Here is a 21,362-nt window from a genome sequence, read left to right as displayed (position 1 = left end):
CCCCCTGTCATGCACAGAGCAGGGCGGATGGGGAGGTTGCGATGCCACCCCTAGTCACGCTCAGGGTAGGGCCGATTGGGGGGTTGGGGCACCGCCCTCTGTCACACTCAAGGCAGGGTCGATAGGGAAGTTGCGGCGCCACCCCCTGCCACACACAGAGCAGGGCCAATCAGGGGGTTGGGGCGCTGCCCCCTGCCATGCACAGAGCAGAGACCATTAGAGGGGTTGGGGCTCCGTACCCTGTCACACACAGAGCAGGGCCCATCAGGGGTTTGGGGAGCTCCCCCTTATCATGCACAGAGCAGGGTCAATCAGGGGTTTTGGGAGCTCCCCCCTGTCATGCACAGAGCAGGGCCGATCAGGGGGTTGGGGAGCTGCCCCCTGTCACACACAGAGCAGGGCCAATCAGGGGGTTGAGGAGCTCCCCCCTGTCACACACAGAGTAGGGCCAATAGGGGAGCTGGGGCACCGCCCCCTGTCACATACAGAGCAGGGCCCGTGGGGGGGGGGGGGGGGCGTAGTTGAGGTGCCACACCCTGTCACACTCAGGGCAGGGCCGATGGGGAGGTATGGCTCTACCCCGTCTCACACAGAGCAGGGCCTGTGAGGGGGTTGGGGCGCCACCACTGTCACACACAGAGCCGCAGGGCAATCAGGGAGTTGGGGCGCCGCCCTCTATCACCCACAGAGCAGGGCTGATCAGGGGGTTGGGGCGCTGCCCCCTGTCACACACAGACCCGCAGGGCAATCAGGGGGTTTGGGCGCTGCCCCCTGTCACGCTGATCCCGGTGCCGGGAGGCCTCTCGGCTCCGTTGATCCCGCCCGGCAGGGTCACAGATCCGGGTCCCAGACCGCAGACAGCCTTGCCTGCTGCCGCCTGCCTTCAGTATGCAAATTAGCCGCCATCTTGTTGCTTCAGGGTGGGGGTCCCCACTGGGGTGCCTGGCCAGTCTGGGTGAGGGGCTGAGGGCCGTTTTCAGGCTGGCGGGCGACTGAAGCTCCAAACCTCTCCTTTTTTTCTTTTTTTTTTTTATTCTGGCATTTATTTACCTTCTATGGCTGTCACTGGAGCTGAGAGCCGGCTTTCTCTCTGAGGCTCGGCTGAAAGCAGGTTTCTGGCCTTTGTTTTCTGTATTCAAAACAATGTTGCGGCTCCAGTTCTGAGATCCCGGCTGACTGACAGGAGCTTTCTGGAGTTTTGTTTATCTTCTATAAATGTTACTATGTTTCCAACTGAAGCTCAGAGGCCAGCGGGGAACGTTGGAGTCCACAGCAAGCAAGCCTCCTGTTAGCTTCCAGCTGCCTGGCTGCCGGCCGCCATCTTGGCTGACAGTTAATTTGCATAAGGATACGCTGATTAGCCAATGGGAAGGGTAGCGGTCGTACGCCAATTACCATGTTTCTCTTTTATTAGTGTAGATATTCAGGAGTTTCTTCTATGTATAAAGATTATGTGAAAAATCAAAGTGTGTATTACTAGAAGGATAGTTCTATTTTTATTACCGATGAAATATTTTTCATCTAAAGCCTAATGCCTCTTCATTTTCCTTTGCAGAAAAGAAAAGAACCAGTTTTCCACTATTTTTGTGATACCTGTGATCGTGGTTTCAAAAATCAAGAAAAATATGATAAACACATGTCTGAACATATGAAGGTAGTTTTTTTTTTATTTTTATTGATTTCAGAGGAAGAGAAAGGGTGAGAGATATAGAAACAAATGATGAGAGAGAGTCAACGATTGGCTGCCTCCTGCATGCCCCCCACTGGGGATCAAGCCTGCAACCCCGTCATGTGGCCCAACCAGGAATTGAACTGTGACCTCTTGGTTCATAGGTTGATGCTCAACCGCTGAGCCATGCCAGCTAGGCTATCCTGAAATAATTTTAACAAAATGGGTATTATTTGGTAGAAATTCTGTGCTTCTATTCCTTAAAAGCTTATAGTTCATAGAAATGTTTGATGATCTGACAAATTGGAACAGTGACCCTGGGATTTGCAGTTTGAGGGTGGAGAGCCCACTGCTGCAGGAAGAGGTAAGAAGGACAGTCTGGCAGCTGTCAGTATGTGCGGGTGCCTCTGCCTCGTAAGAGGGCTGGTTCTCCCCTCCAGTTGCTCTGTGCACCTTTGTAAGTTCTTTTCCTTTTAAGGCTGCCCTTGACCATTGATCACACTCTAATTTGCCATGGCCCATCACACTCTAAGGATGGTCTGGATCTTATTAAGTACTTAAATTTTTTTTTTTTTTAACCAGAATATTTGAGAAGCAAAATTAAAGAGAAAGTTCTTAGTTTGGAAAAGATTCTCTTTGAGGTTATAGAAATGCCCCTCACTTTTAGGAATAAAGTAAATAATACGTATTACTGTACTATATACTTTGAAAATGTCATTTCTTTTTAAAAATATATTTTTATTGATTTCAGAGAGGAAAGGAGAGGGAGAGAGATAGAAACATAATGATGAGAGAATCATTGATCGGCTGCCTCCTGCACGCTCCCTCCTGGGGATCGAGCCCACAACCTGGGCATGTGCCCTTGACTGGAATCGAACCTGGGATCTTTTAGTCCACAGGCTGACACTATCCACTGAGCCAAACCAGCTAGGGATGTCATTTCTTTTTAAATAACTCTGTTCTGAAGTGATCTTTGTTTTGCTATTGACATAACTATGAGTGACAACACCATATAGATGGGATAACTATGTAATATGACTAGAAGACGGCTGTATATGTAGTAATGGGTATATTTAACATAGAAAACATTGAATAATCTTTTTTGTTTAATTTTTACAGTGTCCGGAAGTAGATTGCTCTTTTAGTGCACATGAGAAGATTGTCCAATTCCATTGGAGAAATGTAAGTTCTTGTGGTTTTGTGTTTTTTCGATATGTGCTCTTTTCATTTCGTTGATCTATTATCTTCAATAGCTCTTCATTTTACATAGCCTAATAATAACTAACATTTATGCAGTACTTTGTAAGGCAATTTTACATCTATTAATCAATTTTATCCTCACAAACAACTATGTAAAGTAGATAAATATTGGCCCCATTTAAGAGATGAAATAATGATTTGCCCACGTCCTCAGAAACGGATTCTTGCATTTGAGTTTTTTAACTCCAAATTCTATGGTGGTTTTTCTACACCATGCTTCTTCAAATTGTTTTGTGTATTCATTATTTCTTTAGCTACTTCCCTCAATTTTGGTTGTTAGGTCATTAATTTGGGTCTTTAATGTCAGTTGAAAAGTGGATGCATTTACTTTGTTACCAAAATTATGTTACTCCTTTTTTTCTTATTAATAGCACTTATCTACACTAATAAAAGAGAAACATGGTAATTGGTGTACGACCGCTACCCTTCCCATTGGCTAATCAGCGTATCCTTATGCAAATTAACTGTCAGCCAAGATGGCGGCCGGCAGCCATGCACTGAAGCAAACAGGGAGGCTTGCTTCCTCCACGGACTGCGGACTCCAACGTTCCCCGCCTCACTTGCCGGCCTCTCAACTACAACTCTAGGCAACTATTACTATGTTGCAAATAAGAAGCTAAACAAAACCCCGCTTTCAGTCAGCCCCGGACTGCAACATTGTATCCATGTTTTCAGCAGCGAGGCCTCAGAGCTAAAGCTGGCCCAGAATAAAAAAAGAAAAAGAAAACAAGGAGCGGTTGGGAGCTTTTAGTCAACTGCCAGCGGGAAAACAGCCCTCAGCCCCTCAGCCAGACTGGCCAGGCACCCCAGTGGGGATGCCCACCCTGATCCAGGACACCCTTCAGGGCAAACCAGCTGGCCCCCACCCATGCACCAGGCCTCTATGCTATATAGTAAAAGGGTAATATGCCTCCCAGCATCGGGATCAGCGTGACAGGGGGCAGCGCCCAAACCCCCTGATCAGCCCTGCTCTGTGCCTGATGGGGCGGAGCTCCCCAATCCCCCAATTGCCCTGCTGTTCTGTGTGTGACAGGGTGCAGCGCACCAACCCCCTGATCGGCCCTGCTCTGTGTGTGACAGAGTAGAACCATAACCTCTCCATCGGCCCTGCCCTAAGTGTGACAGTGGCGGTGCCCCAACCCCCGATCGGCCCTGCTCTGTGGGTGATAGAGGGTGGCGCCCCAACCCCCCTCCACAGGCCCTGGTCTGTGTGTGACAGGGTAGAGCCATAACCTCCCCATTGGCCCTGCCCTGAGTGTGACGGTGCAGCGCCCCAACCCCTTGATCCGCCCTGCTCTGTGTGTGACAGGGGGCAGTGCCCCAGCTCCCCTATCGGCCCTACTCTGTGAGTGACAGGGGGGAGCTCCTCAACCCCCTGATGGGCCCTGCTCTGTGAGTGACAGGGGGCAGCGCCCCAACCCCCTGATGGGCCCTGCTCTGTGAGTGACGGGGCAGCGCCCCAACCCCCTGATCGGCCCTGCTCTGTGCGTGACAGGGGGTGGCGCCACAACCTCCCCATCGACCCTGCCTTGAGTGTGACGGGGCGGTGCCCCAACTCCCCAATCAGTCTACCCTGAAAGTGACTGAGGGTGGCATTGCAACCTCCCGATCTGCCCTGCTCTGTGCATGACGGGGCGGTGCCCCAACTCCCCAATCGGCCCTGCTCTGAGCCTGACCAGGGGCTGCTCTTAGGGATTGGGCCTGCCCTCTGCCACCCGGGAGCAGGCCTAAGCCAGCAGGTCGTTATCTCCCGAGGGGTCCCAGACTGTGAGAGGGCACAGGCTGGGCTGGGGGACCCCCCCCCCCCGCCTGAGTGCACAAATTTTTGTGCGCCGGGCCTCTAGTCCTATATAATAAAACCCTAATATGCAAATTGACTAAACTGTGGAACAACTGGTCGCTATGATGCACACTGACCACCAGGGGGCAGATGCTCAACACAGGAGCTGCCTCCTGGTGGTCTGTGCGCTCCCACAGGGGGAGCACCACTCAGCCAGAAGCCGGGCTCATGGCTGGCGAGTGCAGCAGCAGTGGCAGGAGCCTCTCCTGCCTCTGCAGCAGCACTAAGAACCCCTTGGGGGATGTCCGCCTGCCGGCTTAGGCCTGCTCCCCTAAGCCCGCAGACGGACATCCCCCGAGGGGTCCTGGACTGAGAGAGCGAGCAGGCCAGGCTGAGGGACACCCCCCTAAAACCCCTCCACCCCCCAGTGCATGAATGTTGTGCACCAGGCCTCTAGTCTAAATATACAGGTCATTCTTTAAAGGAAAAGTCATAGTAAGGATGGATAAAACCCACTTACTTAGTTTTAAATTTTGGGGTATAGAATCTCCATTATCCCCCATAATGTTGAGATTTACTAGTAGTCAAAAGCATATATAAGCTTCCTGATGTTCAGCAGGCTTTTTCCCCCTAGATGCATGCTCCTGGTATGAAGAAGATCAAGTTAGATACTCCAGAGGAGATTGCAAGATGGAGAGAAGAAAGAAGAAAGTGAGTAAAGAGTTTAGAACTAGTGAAATAACTTTCTTTTACTGTGGCAAGGCTGAGTACTTAAAAATAATGACTTTGCTCAAGCTGCTGCTTCTAGAAAATCATACCTCCTCTCTCTTTCAAGTTCTGCTCATTGCTTTAGCCCAGCTGAAGTCCTGCCACTTTGGGGATAGTTTTCCTCATCTGTCTGCAAGAATATCTTGCCCTTCTTTGAATAAGGTATCTGGTAGCTGCTCTGCCTCTTAGTTTAGACAAGCTATATTGTGCTCCTATTGATGAACTTTGCAAATGTATCTTTTTAAAAAATGACTTATAGGCCCTAGCTCCGTGGTCGGCAAACTGCGGGTCGCGAGCCACATGCGGCTCTTTGGCCCCTTGAGTGTGGCTCTTCCTAAGCCTTAGGAGTACCCTAATTAAGTTAATAACAATGTACCTACCTATATAGTTTAAGTTTAAAAAATTTGGCTCTCAAAAGAAATTTCAGTCGTTGTACTGTTGATATTTGGCTCTGTTGACTAATGAGTTTGCCGACCACTGCCCTAGCTGATTTGGCTCAGTGGATAGAGCGTTGGCCTGTGGACTGGGGGGTCCCGGGTTCGATTCCTGGGTTGCGGGCTCGGTCTCCAGTGGGGGGGCATGCAGGAGGTGGCCAATTCTCTCTCATCATTGGAATTTCTATCTCTCCCCCCTGCCTCTTCCTCTCTGAAATCAATAAAAATATATATTTTTTAAAAATGACTTATAGGCTTTACAAATGTAAGAACTATCTTTTACATGGTTGTTTATACGCCACGGTGCCATAGAAATAAGGGATCTTACAAATGTTGATATATATAAATGGAGCTTGGGAATATTTTTATTATGTGTATACTTCTATTTTGGTACATATAAGTAAGTGGTTGGAGAAATCTTGCTGAGACTTTTTGTTGTTGTTAATCTTCACCTGAGGTTATTTTTCCTATTGATTTCTTAGAGAATTGCAGAGAGGGAGAGAACGTGAGGGAGGGAGAGAGAGAGAGAGGCAGAGAGAAACATTGATGTGAGAGAGACACATCTATTGTTTGCCTCTTGCACGTGCCCCGATTAGGCCAGGGATCAAACCTGCAACCCAGATATGTGCCCTTGACGGGGAATCAAACCCATGATCCTTTGGTGCGAAGGGCCGACACTCTAACCATTGAGCAACATGTTAAATTCATGTTTTAAACTATACTTTTGTTATTTTTAAAGAAATTGGGCAGAAGAGAGCCCATGAATTCATTTTGTTTGGAAGTATCTTACAGCTCATTTAGACACCATGAGCAAAGCTCGCCCTCCCTAGTTAAAAAAATGTATAGACGAGAAGTTATCGTTGAAATCAAATGGTGGCAGACATGTCCAAGGAATATTGCGGGAATCTTGTGATAGATTAATGTGTGGAGATGCAACAGAACAATACTGGAATGGTGGTAATATGAGAAAATGTTAGAAGTCTTGGAATGAGTATAAAGAATGGCTATATTCACCAGAGAAATCAACTGCTTCCACATGTTCCCTCTCCACAGCACTTGTTTTATTACAATATAAAAATTGAGTCCTGCCGAAACCGGTTTGGCTCAGTGGATAGAGCGTCGGCCTGCGGACCGAAGGGTCCCGGGTTCGATTCCGGTCAAGGGCATGTACCTGGGTTGCGGGCACATCCCCAGTGGGAGATGTACAGGAGGCAGCTGATCGATGTTTCTCTCTCATCGATGTTTCTAACTCTCTATCTCTCTCCCTTCCTCTCTGTAAAAAATCAATAAAATATATTTAAAAAAAAAAAAAAATGAGTCCTGTCCATTTTCATATTGAACTTTTGTTAAACTTTTGTATTGGTCAAAAGAAAAAAATAGAAATTGGGCAGAAATGTGTTTATCTGATTAATAATTATGGTTGTAAATTAGTAATATAACTAATACTAATTAAATGGCTGTGGTTTTGAACATTAAATTCTCACTACATTGGACAATCATTGAGACAAATCAAATTGATTGTATTTGAATGCAGTAGTTTCTACAGTAGCTTTCCCCATAGGTGTGTGAACTATGCCCCCTTGTGGTGTTGTGCAACTAGTGCTTTAATGGGAAAAAAATCTGTTAGAGAAACTGAGGAATTTTAAGATGCAAACTAGCTTGGGTATCATGTGTTTATATAAAGTCCCTGATAGAAGACTAATTTGATTTTCTAATGTTAGTGAAAAATCTCAGCAAACCTTGCATTTATGTTATATTACGAAATCTTTGAATATTTTCTTGACAATAGTTTATCTTGAAAATTAGAGGTAAACATTCAGTATTTGGAAAGGCAAAGATTTTACTATATATGGTCAAGGTAACTGAAAGTAGATAGGTGTAGACTTTTGCCTTGAATACTCTCACTCATGAGATGTAGGATCATTGTACATGATGTGCCCATGAGATTATAGACAACTGGAGCATTTTTAAGTTTAGCTATCTATCTATATAAAAGCCTAAGTGACCATCGCAACCGAACGAACGACCAAACAGGCTGTGTGAGGTGACCAGGCTGGCAGGAGGGTTAGTGAGGGATGACCAAACGACCAAGCAGCAGGCTGCGTGGGGCGACCAGGCCGGCAGGGGGGTTAGTGAGGGGTGACCAAATGACCGAGCAGCAGGCTGCGTGGGGTGACCAGGCCGGCAGAGGGGGCAGTTGGGGGCAACCAGGCCAGCAGGGGGGGGTGGCAATTGGGGGTGGTCAGGCCGGCAGGCAGAGGCAATTAGGGGTGATTAGGCCGGCAGGGGGGCAGTTAGGGGCAACCAGGCCTGCAGGGGCGGCAGTGAGGGGCAATCGGGCCAGCAGGCAGAGGTGGTTAGGGGTGATCAGGCGGACAGAGGGGCAGTTAGGGGCGATCAGGCAGGTAGGCAGGCAGGTGAGTGGTTAGGTCCAGGATTGTGAGAGGGATGTCCGAGGGGTCCTGGATTGGAGAGGGTGCAGGCTGGGCTTAGGGGGACCCTCCCCCCCATGCACAAATTTCATGCACCAGGCCTCTAGTGTAGGGATAATAATGTCTGGTCAAGGGATACTTGGAGTCTCTGGAAAGCAGGTCATCAATTCATTTTGAAAGGTTTCTTGTAAGAGGTCTAGTTCCTGCCCCCTCCTCTCCATTTATTTTAAGGTATGTTATACATACAGTGAAACTCCCCTCTTGAATGCATAGTTCTGACAAATGTGTATATCTATGTAATCACCACAGTGAAGATAAAGAATAGTATTCTGTCACCCCAAAACATTCCCTTATCGCCTTTGTGGTTGACTTCTCCCCCAACCTTCAGTCCCTGGCTACCACTGATCTGTTTTCTGTTCTTATTTGTATTTTTGCAGAACATTATATAAATGATATCATACTGTCTGTAGCTTTTGAATTTGTCTTTTTCACTTAGCACAGTGCATTTGAGATTCATTTCTGTTGTTGCACGTAGCAGTAGGTTATTCCTTTCTATCGCTATTGTTCTGTCCCATATGGGTGTCACATATATGAATATATCACAGTTTGTTTATCCATTTCCCAGTTGAGGAACATTTAAGATGTTTCCAGTATTTGATGATTATGAATAAGCTTTCACAAACTGATGTTCATATTTTTGTTTAGAGCGTGGGTTTTTATTTGACTTAGGTAAATACCTAGGAGTTGTATTGGTTGGTCATATGATAAGCATGTTTAATTTTATAAGAAACTGCCAAAGCTTTTAGGAGGTGAGGTTTAAAATCGAGAGATGCCTGGTTGGGTACGGAAAGCATTCACATTACATAGGATGGCTAGGATGCAGTGGTGCTTGTATCAGTTAAGATTGTGCTCCAATAAATGGAACAGCAACCTTACTACTGTGGCTTAGACAAAGATGTTTATTTTCCCCAAGTAGAAAAAGTCCAGAGCTACTGTTGCTGCTCAGCAGCACCATTAGGCACAGTCTCTTTCTTGTTACTCCTTAGTAGGTGGTTTCATTTTCATGTCCACCAGGAATTTCCACATATCCAAATTTTTTTTTTAAATATATATTTTTATTGATTTTTCACAGAGAGGAAGGGAGAGAGATAGAGAGCCAGAAACATCGATGAGAGAGAAACATCGATCAGCTGCCTCCTGTACATCTCCCACTGGGGATGTGCGCGCAACCAAGGTACATGCCCCTGACTGGAATCGAACCTGGGACCCTTCAGTCCGCAGGCCGACGCTCTATCCACCGAGCCAAACCAGTTTCGGCATATCAAAATATTAAGTCCACTTTCTAGGCAGAAAGAAGAGAAAAAGACAAAAGGCACCCATAGCCCAGTTTGCCCCTATGCATTAGGAAAACAATAGCTTTGTTTTTAGCTCCAACCAGGAGACTTCCATGTAGCTCTCATTGAAGAAGGTTTCTTGGCCACCTTTAGTGACAGCAAAGTTGATGGAATAGTCCCAAACAAAGGAAAGGGGAGAAGAGGGAGTAACATTTGCCTAAGTGCTTGGTGGGATTGTTGAATTTTAAAACTCTAAGACAGCGGTTCTCAACCTGTGGGTTGCGACCCCTTTGGGGGTGGAACGACCCTTTCACAGGGGTCGCCTAAGACCATCGGAAAACACATATATAATTACATATTGTTTTGTGATTATTCACTATGCTTTAATTATGTTCAATTTGTAACAATGAAATTGGGGGTCACCACAACATGAGGAACTGTATTAAAGGGTCGCGGCATTAGGAAGGTTGAGAACCACTGCTCTAAGAGATACTTGAAAGCAGCTCTATTCTGAATAAGTGATAGATGAGCAAGTGTTTAGTATGCTTATTGGTGATTCTTTTTGTGTGGGATAGGTGGGGGTAAAGGGGAGAGAGACTAGTTGTAGTTTCTGGAATGTAATCTGAAGGTATCACTATGACAGTGAACAGAGTAACTTGGAAGAAGACTGGGCAGCACCTAGGAGTGAATAAGGAGGTTACAGATTTGTGAAATTATAAAATGCTTGAAGAGAATGAGGATGACAATTTTGGATGAAGTTTACTTATACCTATAATATTGCTTTCTAACAAAGTGTTCTGAAATTGTCTTTTGGTGCTTGCCGAATTCATCTGAAGTTCTTCCATATCTTGTTTTTCCACTTGCTCTTTAACATAGTCAGAAATTATTTATATAAGTGTACTTTATTAGTAAAAGTATGATAAACATTTCTTTTGGCATATTTGATAGATTTCTCAAAAATACACTAATATTCTCTCCACTAGTAGTTTTTTAAAAACCTATTATGAAAATATATTTACTTTTAAAATTTATATTACCCTCAACTTAAAAAAATGTTATTTGAACTAAAAAGAGTACATTTCACATTGATATGGCAGAATAGTCCTTATGTCTTGAATTTTATCTTTCTTGTAAGAGCTATATTCTTTCTGAGGAAGCCATTGTATTTTTTGACAGGCAGGAAAGAAAGACCACGTTCCACAACTAACCTGCAAAAAAAGCCAAAAACAAACCAGTTCTTAATTCCTGACCTATGAAGTAGAAATGCTGTGTGACTTGACATTAGAGAAAATGAGTGGTAGAGGTTTATCTCCTAAGCCTCTATTTTAGAAACACTGAGACATGTTTTACAGCAGATGGGAATCCACTAGGTGGCGTAGTTTTGTGACGTTTATTTCAGTAGTTGCTGTAGGTCAAGAAATCCTTTGAAATTGTGTCCCCAATTATTTCAGAATTCCAGCAGAGGGGGTCTGCTCCTAAAGAATGCTACATTTTTTTGAAGTTCAGAAAGACTTTGAAATAAAAATATAGTTGTAGGGCTTGTGTTGAAGCAGTTGTGGGTCAGTAAGAGTAAAGAGAAATTGTGTTTTTATAGAGAACAGGATTAGAGGAGAAGTCACTAAGTGGGTGGTGATTTGGACATAAGGAAAAGAGTTAGAGCATAATGTAACCAGAATGATGTATGCTGAAATTATGGTTGGCACAAGTTTGCCCATTTATTGACTCTAGTGCTTAAGGATTGTCACTGGAGGTGTAAAGAGAAGGTAAAGAGGTGAGATGAAATGAATCAGGAAGAAGAGAGAAAAAGGGCTTATGGTTTCAGGGCCAGTTCCTCTGGGGTATTGAGGAAAGATGGAAGTACAGGAAGAAAAGAGATTTTAGCAGATAAAAATAGAGAAACCAACTATGAAAATACCACTTATTCCAGTGTTTATAACTTCGTAATATCCACTTTAACAGGAGATACTGGGCTAAGTTTTATCTGTACGTAATTGTGCAGTGTAAGACAGTTTGTGATATTTTTCAACAGAGTTTGAATTGGTTAATTCCGTTGTACTTAGGAACCTGCCCTGTGGTTCTAACTTCATCAAAGCTCCAGGCTTATCTTTATTCTTATATCTCAGTATTACATTGCAGGAGCGGCTTCCTGATTGTTGTGTGTGTAACTCTGTCTTATATTTCTGTATTCCTGTTTTGGCATAATTTGCTTTCTAATACCTTTCTTTTCCTTAGTCTTTAGTCTCTAGGTTCTGTGTAAATAAGAATGGTGTAAATTTGGGGCCAAGATTTTATTAATTTAAGCACTGAAAAATAGAATCTTATAGCTTTGCAAGGGATATTGAAAGATCCCTTATCTTTAGGAAAATGATACTTGAATATGCCAGAAAGAGAAAGTGAGCTTTTTAAAAAGACTTCCACCAAAGGAGTTTCCACAATTTCTTGATGTCTCATATAAGGAATTCATTTCACATCTCACCTAAACCACTTGCTATAACATTTACATTCTTCGTTATTGAAAATCTCTTAAGGAGCATCTGCTTGTGTGTATATGGTACACTCAAGTACCACATCTTATTGTTTAGCATATGGCCTAACATGTGAAGGTCTGCAGTACTCAGAAGAAAAATGATGAGGAAACATAAGTAGTATGAATAAGTGAATTTCAGCGATATGAAGGGTGTTGAGTAGCTGTGAGTTATATGCCTAGACACTGGGGCCTGTGAAAGTTATCACCTCTTTTCTCATTGTTTCTGCTTTTGTATATTCTCTCTTCAGATTGAAAAAGCTACCATCCTCTCTGTGAGATTGTTTATTGTCACGTATCTTCCTCTTTTAAAGGCTGCAAATAATTCCAGTTCTTTTCATCTTTCTTCAGAGGTTTTATTTTTTATCCTGCTAATCATCTTTGAGTCCCTTCTGAATCCCTTCCAAGTTTTATTTTTCCTCAACCCTCCTTTTCAGTTTAGAAATATGAAACTGGACACAGTGCCGGGAGTTTCTAACCACTTTGGAATATCGTGAGAGGGAGATTTCACGCTTGAACATGTGCCAGAGGCCATTTCACATAACCTTAGATTATGTTTGCTTTCCAAAAGTGTAGTCTTATGGTACTGACTGGCTGTCAGATTTCTATCTCCTTATGACCTTGATCTTTTCCTCTTATGTTTATTTATAGCTTGTGTATTCATCATCTTTTATTTATGGAGTTTATTTTTCTTAGCCGAATAGATTGCTTTGCACTGTCCTCATTGAAATTCATTGCCTTTTTTCTGATTAGTTTACCACTTAATGTCATTTCAATTCTTATCTTCCAACGTGGCCAAACAATAGGCTTCATATTGGCTGTGTTACTCAAGTCAGTGATGCAGGTTTTAACAAAAAATAAATAAAAAAGAAAGAGGTAGAAACAATGCCAGAATAAGATTTGTTGATGTTTCTTAAAATTCTCTAATGAGCAGCTTGGCTGAGTGGTAGAGATCTGTTTGTGTTTTCCTCCTGTGCTTTTTATACTTGTAAGATCTACTCTTTTCACCACCACAGTTTGGTTCCTGCATCTCTACACAACTGTGCCAAGGAACAAAGAAAGCTTTGTCAGAGCATTTTATCTTGCACACTGCTGTCAAACTTAATCTTAATCACGGCCTTGTACATATCTCTCCCTGTTCATAACTTGCAGTGGCTCCCCATCTCCACTGAATTAAATACAAACTTTCTAGTCTTCCATTGAAGGCACATTTTGGCCTCAGCCTCTCTATTTGGTCTGATTGCCTGTAACTATGTTTCATACAGAACGAACCACTTGTCATTCCCTGGATCTCTCTCATACTTTCTGAAGCCTTGGTTAGTCTGCATTGTTTGCTCTGCTTAGAACACTCAAAAGCTTTTCTTTCTGATTTCTGTTGATTAACACCATTTAAGACAATTTCTTTCATGTTCCTTTCTTTCTGGATTTCTCTAGCTCAATATGATCTTTTCTTCCACCCTCCAATCTTTATATTCTTTGGGGGTAATTACTATATTTTGCCCTTTGTTAAAGCTATTTGTGTGCTTTTCTTATCCTACCTGGTGGACTATCTTTTTTGAGAACAGTCTCTTCTTCATCATGATAACTTTGGATGTTCCTACTATGTATTTGCATAACTGATTACATATTTTTTTCTACAGGTACGTACACACCAAATAGATGAATTGGACCAATTTGAGCACAATGTGTGATATATTTGATTTAAATTTTAGTGTAAAGCTCCTTACCTACTCACAGACTGGTAATAAAATTTGTGGACTCACAGTTGGTCTACACTTTGAGTAGCATTGTTATAGTCGACTGTTTTCCCCTTAAAAAGGTTCTAGAAGGAGGAATTAAAGGTGTATATAAATTTTATATGAAGTTTTATATAAATTATCATTTATCGTGTTAGTCCTTAAGCCAAGATTGATAAATACAGCAATTGCTTGATAGTGTACTTAAAGTTATGTTCTAAAAGTCTTTTTATAATTTTTTAAACTTTATTTTGTAGAAACTACCCAACTCTGGCCAATATTGAAAGGAAGAAGAAGTTAAAACTTGAAAAGGAAAAGAGAGGTGCAGTATTGACAACAACACAGTATGGGTAAGTTCCTTAAAATTGCTTGCATTCTCACTGCTTATTTTAAACATTTATACTTATAAATAAAAAAAGAGCGTATACCAAAATCTTAAAATCTCTACACTCCCGATGCTAAAATATTTGCTTTTGTACTCTTTTACTTAAAAATTTTTAAAATAGTAATTGCCCTATATTTGTATGGTTTTCAGAAAGATTTATAATTAATAAGTCCTTTCTGTCTTTGTCTCCCAGCTAAACAATTCTCCTTCCCAAAGACAATCCATTTTATCCTTTCACAGATATCCCATATGTATATGTATACAGCACATAGATAATAATCTTTTTTTCTTTTTTCACACTATTCTACATCTTGGTTTTTAGCCAAATAATATACTTGTAGATTGTCCCATATTAATATATAACAGATTTCCTCATTCTTTAAGGATGTGTAGGCAGCGTAAGGATATCCCACAGGGTCGTTTTTTGGTAACTATTGACAGACACTTAAATTCTTACCAATCTTTTACTAATAAAAAGTTGCCATTATTGCTCTATACATACATTTTACACATGTGCAGGTATTTCTGAGGATGGATTCCTAGAAGTGGATTTGCTGAGTCAAAAGATATGTATATTTGTAATATTGATAACTAACTGCCAAATATCTATCATAGAAGCTGTTCTAATTTACTCTTCTACCAGCAATGCATGAGACACCATATTTTCACTATCCCTCACCTTCATAGATTTTTTTTTCAGAATTTTTTTCATTTTATTTTTTAGTGAAATATATTTTTAATATAAGTAAAATATACAAATCTTAAATGTACAACTTGATAGATTTGTGTACACACATACACAAACAACTATACACCTAATAATGCATTTAGGCAATTTTGTCATTGTGTGGACATTTTAGAGTGTATTTATGCAAAGTCGAAAGTATAGTATTGCCTACTACACACCTAGGCTATATGGTATAGTTTATTACTCTTTGGCTACAAACATGTACTACCTACTGTAGGCAGTTGTTAACACAATGGTAAGTATTTTATGTCTAAACATAGAAAAGGTACAGGAAAATACTATATAAAAGATAAAAAATGGTATACCTGTATAGGGCACTTATTATGAGTGGAGCTTGCTGGACTGGAAGTTACTCTGTGTGGGTCAGTGAGTGAGTGGTGAGTGAATGAAAGCCTAAGCCATTACTGTATACTTATAATACTTACGAATTTATAATGTTTATAAAACACAATTTATAAAACATGAGATTAAATCAAGCACAAGAGAAAATCAGTCAAGAGATGCAGTAAACATGATATGTATAAGGCTCTACTAATGTAACACAGTATACTGTTTTACAGCAAACTTTTTTTATAAATAGAGTGTTCTAAAATAACAAAGTATAGTATAGTAAAAAAAAAAGTGTCATTTTTACCATTCTTTTGTGTGTAATTTCAAAATTACTTTGTGAGATTCATTTATATTGTGTGTAGCTATAAATTGTTTATTTTTATGGCTGCGTAAAACTCAATTGTGAGAAAATATATCTTCTCACTGTTGGACATTTGGATTGTCTCCAGTTTGGGCTTTATGAATAAAGCTGCTATGAACATTCTTTTACATGTTTTTTGTTGATGTAAGAACTCATTACACACACACATACACACACATACATATATATATACTAGAGGCCCGGTGCATGAAATTCATGCACTGGGCGGGGGAGGGGGCGCCCCTCAGCCTGGCCTGTGCCCTTTCACAGTCTGGGACCCCTCAGGGGATGTCTGCCTGCTGGCTTAGGCCCAATTCCCCCAGGACCTAAGCTGGCAGTCAGACATCCCTCTTGCAGTCCAGGACTCCTCGCTCCTTACTGCCTGCCTGCTCGCTGCTCCTTACCACTTGGCTCACTGTTCTTTAGCGCTGCCGTGGAGGCGGGAGAGGCTCCCACCACCACCACTGTGCTTGCCAGACGTGAGCCTGGCTTCTGGCTGAGTGACGCTCCCCCTGTGGGAGCACACTGACCACCAGGGGGCAGCTCCTGAGCTTCTGCACTCTGGTGGTCAGTGCGCATCATAGCAACCAGTCGTTTGGCCAGTAGTTCCACTGTGTGGTTAATTTGCATATTAGGGTTTTATTATATAGGACTAGAGGCCCGATGCACGAAATTCATGTAAGAGTAAGGCCTTCCTTCCCCCGGCTGCCGGCACTGGCTTCCCTCTGGCACCTGGGATCCGAGCTTCCCTTGCAGCCCCGGCTTCGTCTGGAAGGATGTCCGGTCTAATTAGCATATTACGCTTTTATTATTATAGATAAGTATATACCATACGTGTGCGTATGTGTATTTGTATATCATATATACAATGCACAACATATACTAGGTCATAAGGCATTCATGTATTTAGCTTTAATAGATACAGCCAAATAGTTTTCCAAAATGGTTGTACCAGTTTACACTCCAATTAACTACATCTAATTGCTCTGTATCCTGGTCAGTGTTTGGTACTGTTACACCTTTTCGTGTATTACCATTTCCTCGTGACTAATGATGTCGCACACTTTCTGATACTCTTATTGGCCATTTTTGTATTCTCTTATGATACACTATTTCAAGTCTTTATCTAGTTTTTAATTGGCTTGCTTTTCTTGACTTGTAGGAATTATTTACTTACTGGTAAATACAATCCTTTTTGGAGTAGAATAAATGTATTGCCCTGTTATCTCACAGCTTGTGTCTTGCCATTTTGCTCTCTTAATGGGTGTCCTTTTTTAAAAAACAACAACAATACAGTAGTTGCCAGCTAACAAGGCTCAGTAGTTGAGTGTCGACCTATGAACCAGGTGGTCACAGTTCGATTCTTGCTCCCCCGGGTTGTGGGCTCAATCCCCAGTATGGGGGCATGCAAGAGGCAGCCAAGCAATGATTCTCTGTCATCATTGATGTTTCTAATTCTCTCTTCCTCTCCCTTCCTCTCTGAAATCAATAAAAATATATTTAAAAAAATACAGCAGTCAGTTGCTCAGACATCTGGAGATAGCTGTGGTACAGTTAGACATATCTGCTGATCTTGACAAGGCTCAATTAGAGGTGGGTGTTGATTAACTGATGGCTGATCTAACCTGGCTGATGACTGGGATGCCTAAATCCAGGGTAGGGGACGTCCTGTCCGAGGGCTGGATGAGGCCCGTGAAATCATTTGGTCTGGCCCTGCCAAGACATTAGGGGTGAGTTAATTAAATGTTTGCCCAAATATAACAGACTAATTTAAAGTTGATAATTTTGTATGGCCTGTGAATGATGTTATAAATATCCAAATAGCCCTGGCAGAAGAAAGATTGCCCACCCCTGGAATAGTTGCCATTAATTTCACTGTTTTAATTCTGTAAAACACTTATAGAACAAATATCATTCTTAGAAAAATCTCCCAGCAACTAGAAAATGAGGAAACACTTTGCAGCTTGTTTGAAGAGGCCAGTATGATCTCAATATCCAAACAGTATTACGATAAAGGCAAATCACAAGCAAATATCTTTTAAGCAGAAGCATAAAAATCCTTTTAAAAATGTTAGCAGCCCTAGCCGGTTACCTCAGTGGTTAGAACATTGGCCCATGGACTGAAGGGTCTCAGGTTCCATTCCAGTCAAGGGCATGCACTTCACCTTGGTTGCAGGTTTGATCCTTAGCCCTGGTTGTGGCTTGTGGCTTGTGGCATGTGCATGAGGCAACCAATGGATGTGTCTCTCTCACATCTGTGTTTCTCTCTCTGTCTCTCCCCCTCCCTTCCATTCTCGCTAAAAAAATCAATGGGAAAAAATATCCTTGGGAGAGGATTAACGACAACAACAAAAAATGTTAGCAAATCAATCTGGCAATATGAGAAAAGGATATACATCATTGCCAAACGGGATTTATTCCAGGAGCAAGATTAGATTTGGTGTTTGAAAATCAAATGTTCTTCACTACATTAACAGAATGAGGGAGTAAAATAATGGGATTATCTTAATAAAATAAAAGAAATTTATATAGTTTAACACAGGGGTGGGCAAACTTTTTGACTCGAGGGCCACAATGGGTTCTTAAACTGGACCGGAGGGCCGGAACAAAAGCATGGATGGAGTGTTTGTGTGAACGAATATAAATTCAAAGTAAACATCATTACATAAGAGGGTACGGTCTTTTTTTTTTTTTAGTTTTATTCATTTCAAACGGGCCGGATCCGGCCTGCGGCCGTAGTTTCCCACGGCTGGTTTAACATCTATTCATGAAAAAGAAACTCTAAAAAAACGAGAATAAGAGATAATTTCCTTAGTCTAATAAAGGATGGCTACAAACAACCTACAGCCAAATCATACTTATTGGTGAAATACTGATCATTTTCCTCCTGAGGTTGGAAACAAGATAAGGATATCCATCTGCTATTACCACTTTTATTCAGCATTATATTGGAGATCCTAGGCAGTGTAGTAAAGCAGGAAAAAATTGTACATATAAAATTTGAAAAGAAGTAAAACTGTCAATTTTTAGAGTTGACATGATTGTATATGTAAAGAAATCCAAACAAATATGCAACTAGAGTTAATAAGTGACTTTAGCAAAGGTGCCAAATACATAGAAGTATTTTAAAAAATCAATATATTAGTAAAAATAATATATTCTGTGTATTAGCAGTAGAATTTAGAAAATTAAATTTTAAAAGATACTATTTACAGTAGCATCAAAATATATACCTAAGACTATATCTAACAAGAGATTTGCAAAACTTCTATAATGAAAACTATAAAACATTGCTCAGAAAAATTAAAGTCCTAAATAAATGGAGGGGCTATATAATGTTCATGGACTGGAAGACTCAATGTGTTTATATCAATTCTCCTTAAATTGCTCCTAATCAAAATCCTAGCAAGTTGGATTCTTTTTTTTTTTTTTGCAAGGGTATGGGTGGTAGAATGGTGAAAGAGGGCAGAACTGATAAACTTTAAAATTTATGTGAAAATGCAAAAGTTCTAGAATAGCTAGGAAAGTTAGAGTGATAAAGATAGTGTAGTGTTGGCTAATACCACAATCTCAGATCTATGTGTAAACAATCACCTGACTATGACAAAGGTACAGTATGATGCAATGGAAAAAGGATAGTGGTTGTGTGTGTATGTGTGTGTGTTTTGTTTTTGTTAATCCTCACCTGAGGATATTTTTTCCATTGATTTTTTAGAGAGAGTGGAAGAGAGAGAGAGGAGGTGGCTGGGAGGGGCAGGGCAGGGGTGGAAAGGTGTGTGAGACACATCAGTTGATTGCCTCCTACAGGAACCCCACCTGGGGCAAACCCTGTGGTGCACAGGCTGACACTCTAACCACTGAGCACACCAGCCAGGGCAAGGAGAGTGTGTTTTAACCTTTTCCTTTTAAACTTTTGTGTCTGTGTATTTAAAAGTGTATTTCTTTATTGACTATACTAGGGGCCCGGTGCACGAAATTCGTGCACCGGGTGGGGGGGGTGGGGAGTGTCCCTCAGCCCAGCCTGCCCCCTCTCACATACTGGGAGCCCTCAGGCCTTGACCCCCATCACCCTCCAATCGCAGGATCGGCCCCTTGCCCAGGCCTGATGCCTCTGCCAGAGGTGTCAGGCCTGGGCAGGGGACCCTCATTTCCCCCCGATCACTGGTTCTGCCCCCCGCCCAGGCCTGATGCCTCTGGCCCAGGCGTCAGGCCTGGGCAGGGGACCCCCAGACCCCTCCGATTGCTGGCTCCGCCCCTGGCCCAGGCCTGATGCCTCTGGCCCAGGATTCAGGCCTGGGCAGGGGACCCCCTCGCCCCCCGATCACCGGCTCTGCCCTCGCCCAGGCCTGATGCCTCGGCCAGAGGCGTCGACCCCCATCACCCTCCGATCACCTGATAGGCCCCTTGCCCAGGCCTGACGCCTCCGCCAGAGGTGTCAGGCTTGGACAGGGGACCCCCATCTCCCCCCGATCACTGGCTCTGACCCCCGCCCAGGCCTGATGCCTCTGGCCCAGGAATCATGCCTGGGCAGGGGACCCCCATCTCCCTCTGATCGCTTGCTCCACCCCCCGCCCAAGCCTGACACCTCTGACCCAGGCATCAGGCCTGGGCAGGGGACCCCCAGCCCCCTCTGATTGCTGGCTCCGCCCCCTGCCCAGGCCTGATGCCTTGGCCAGAGGAGTTGACCCTCATCACCCTCCGATCGCCGATCACCGGATCGGCCCCTTGCCCAGGCCTGAGGCCTCCGGCAGAGGTGTCAGGCCTGGGCAGGGGACCCCCAGCTCCCTGCGGTTTCCGATCACTGTCAGTGGCAGGGGGCTTCTTCCTGCTTTCCCTTTCGCCTCCCTGCATTGTGCCTACATATGCAAATTAACCACCATCTTTGTTGGTGGTTAACTACCATCTTAGTTGGCAGTTAATTTGCATATCGCCCTGATTAGCCAATGAAAAGGGTAGCGGTTGTACGCTAATTACCATGTTTCTCTTTTATTAGTGTAGATAATTTGGACATTTTAAAAAATCCAGGCTGAAAATGTTTACCTTTTATAGCTAGGATTTAGTTTATTTACATTTAATGTAATTACTAATATATTTAGGTTTCAGTCTACCATGGTCCTATTTGCTTTACATTTTTTCCAATTTTTTTGTTTCCTTCTTTTGGATTAGTTGAATAATTGTTAATATTATATTTACTTCTCAGTTAGCTTTTTAGTTATAATTACTAGAGGCCTGGTGCATGAAAATTCATGCATTGGAGGGGGGTCCCTCAGCCTGGCCTGCCCCCTCTCACAGTCTGGGAGCCCTCAGGGGCAGGAGGCGACCCTGAGATCAGAGGAAGGCGGTGCCCCATCACACCTCTGCTACTGCCACTGCCAGCAGCGCAAGCCTTGGATGGCCCTGGTTACCTGAGCCTCAGACGGTCCTGGGCGGCTGGGCAGCCGTCATCTAAGGCTTGCCTGCGCCTCAGGCCGCCCCGGTGGGGCTGAGGGGACTGGATGCCGCCATCTTGTGGTTGTGGGTGCCGCCACCTTTGAGGGCGGGGCACTCGGTTAGCATATTCCCTCTTTTATTAGATTGGATTCCTAATCTCTCCACTTCAAG

The 21,362-nt window shown here is 43.1% G+C and overlaps 1 protein-coding gene across 1 annotated transcript in view; it reads left to right on the top strand.

The window, feature by feature from the left end:
* The window catches only part of NUFIP1 (nuclear FMR1 interacting protein 1), a 51,125-nt gene that overhangs the window by 4,062 nt on the left and 25,701 nt on the right, over nucleotides 1-21,362 (top strand). Inside the window, exons 3-6 of the mRNA XM_070409036.1 lie at nucleotides 1,556-1,654; nucleotides 2,789-2,851; nucleotides 5,344-5,420; nucleotides 14,195-14,287. Of these exons, the coding sequence (XP_070265137.1) occupies nucleotides 1,556-1,654; nucleotides 2,789-2,851; nucleotides 5,344-5,420; nucleotides 14,195-14,287 (332 nt within the window). The remainder of the gene's footprint in view (nucleotides 1-1,555; nucleotides 1,655-2,788; nucleotides 2,852-5,343; nucleotides 5,421-14,194; nucleotides 14,288-21,362) is intronic.

This window comes from Myotis yumanensis, unplaced genomic scaffold (assembly GCF_028538775.1).
Source record: "Myotis yumanensis isolate MYYU_CA2020_CCGP unplaced genomic scaffold, mMyoYum1.0.hap1 SCAF_3, whole genome shotgun sequence".
In the NCBI taxonomy this organism is placed as follows: Eukaryota; Metazoa; Chordata; class Mammalia; order Chiroptera; family Vespertilionidae; genus Myotis; species Myotis yumanensis.
This window is presented reverse-complemented; position numbering and strand designations above follow the sequence as displayed.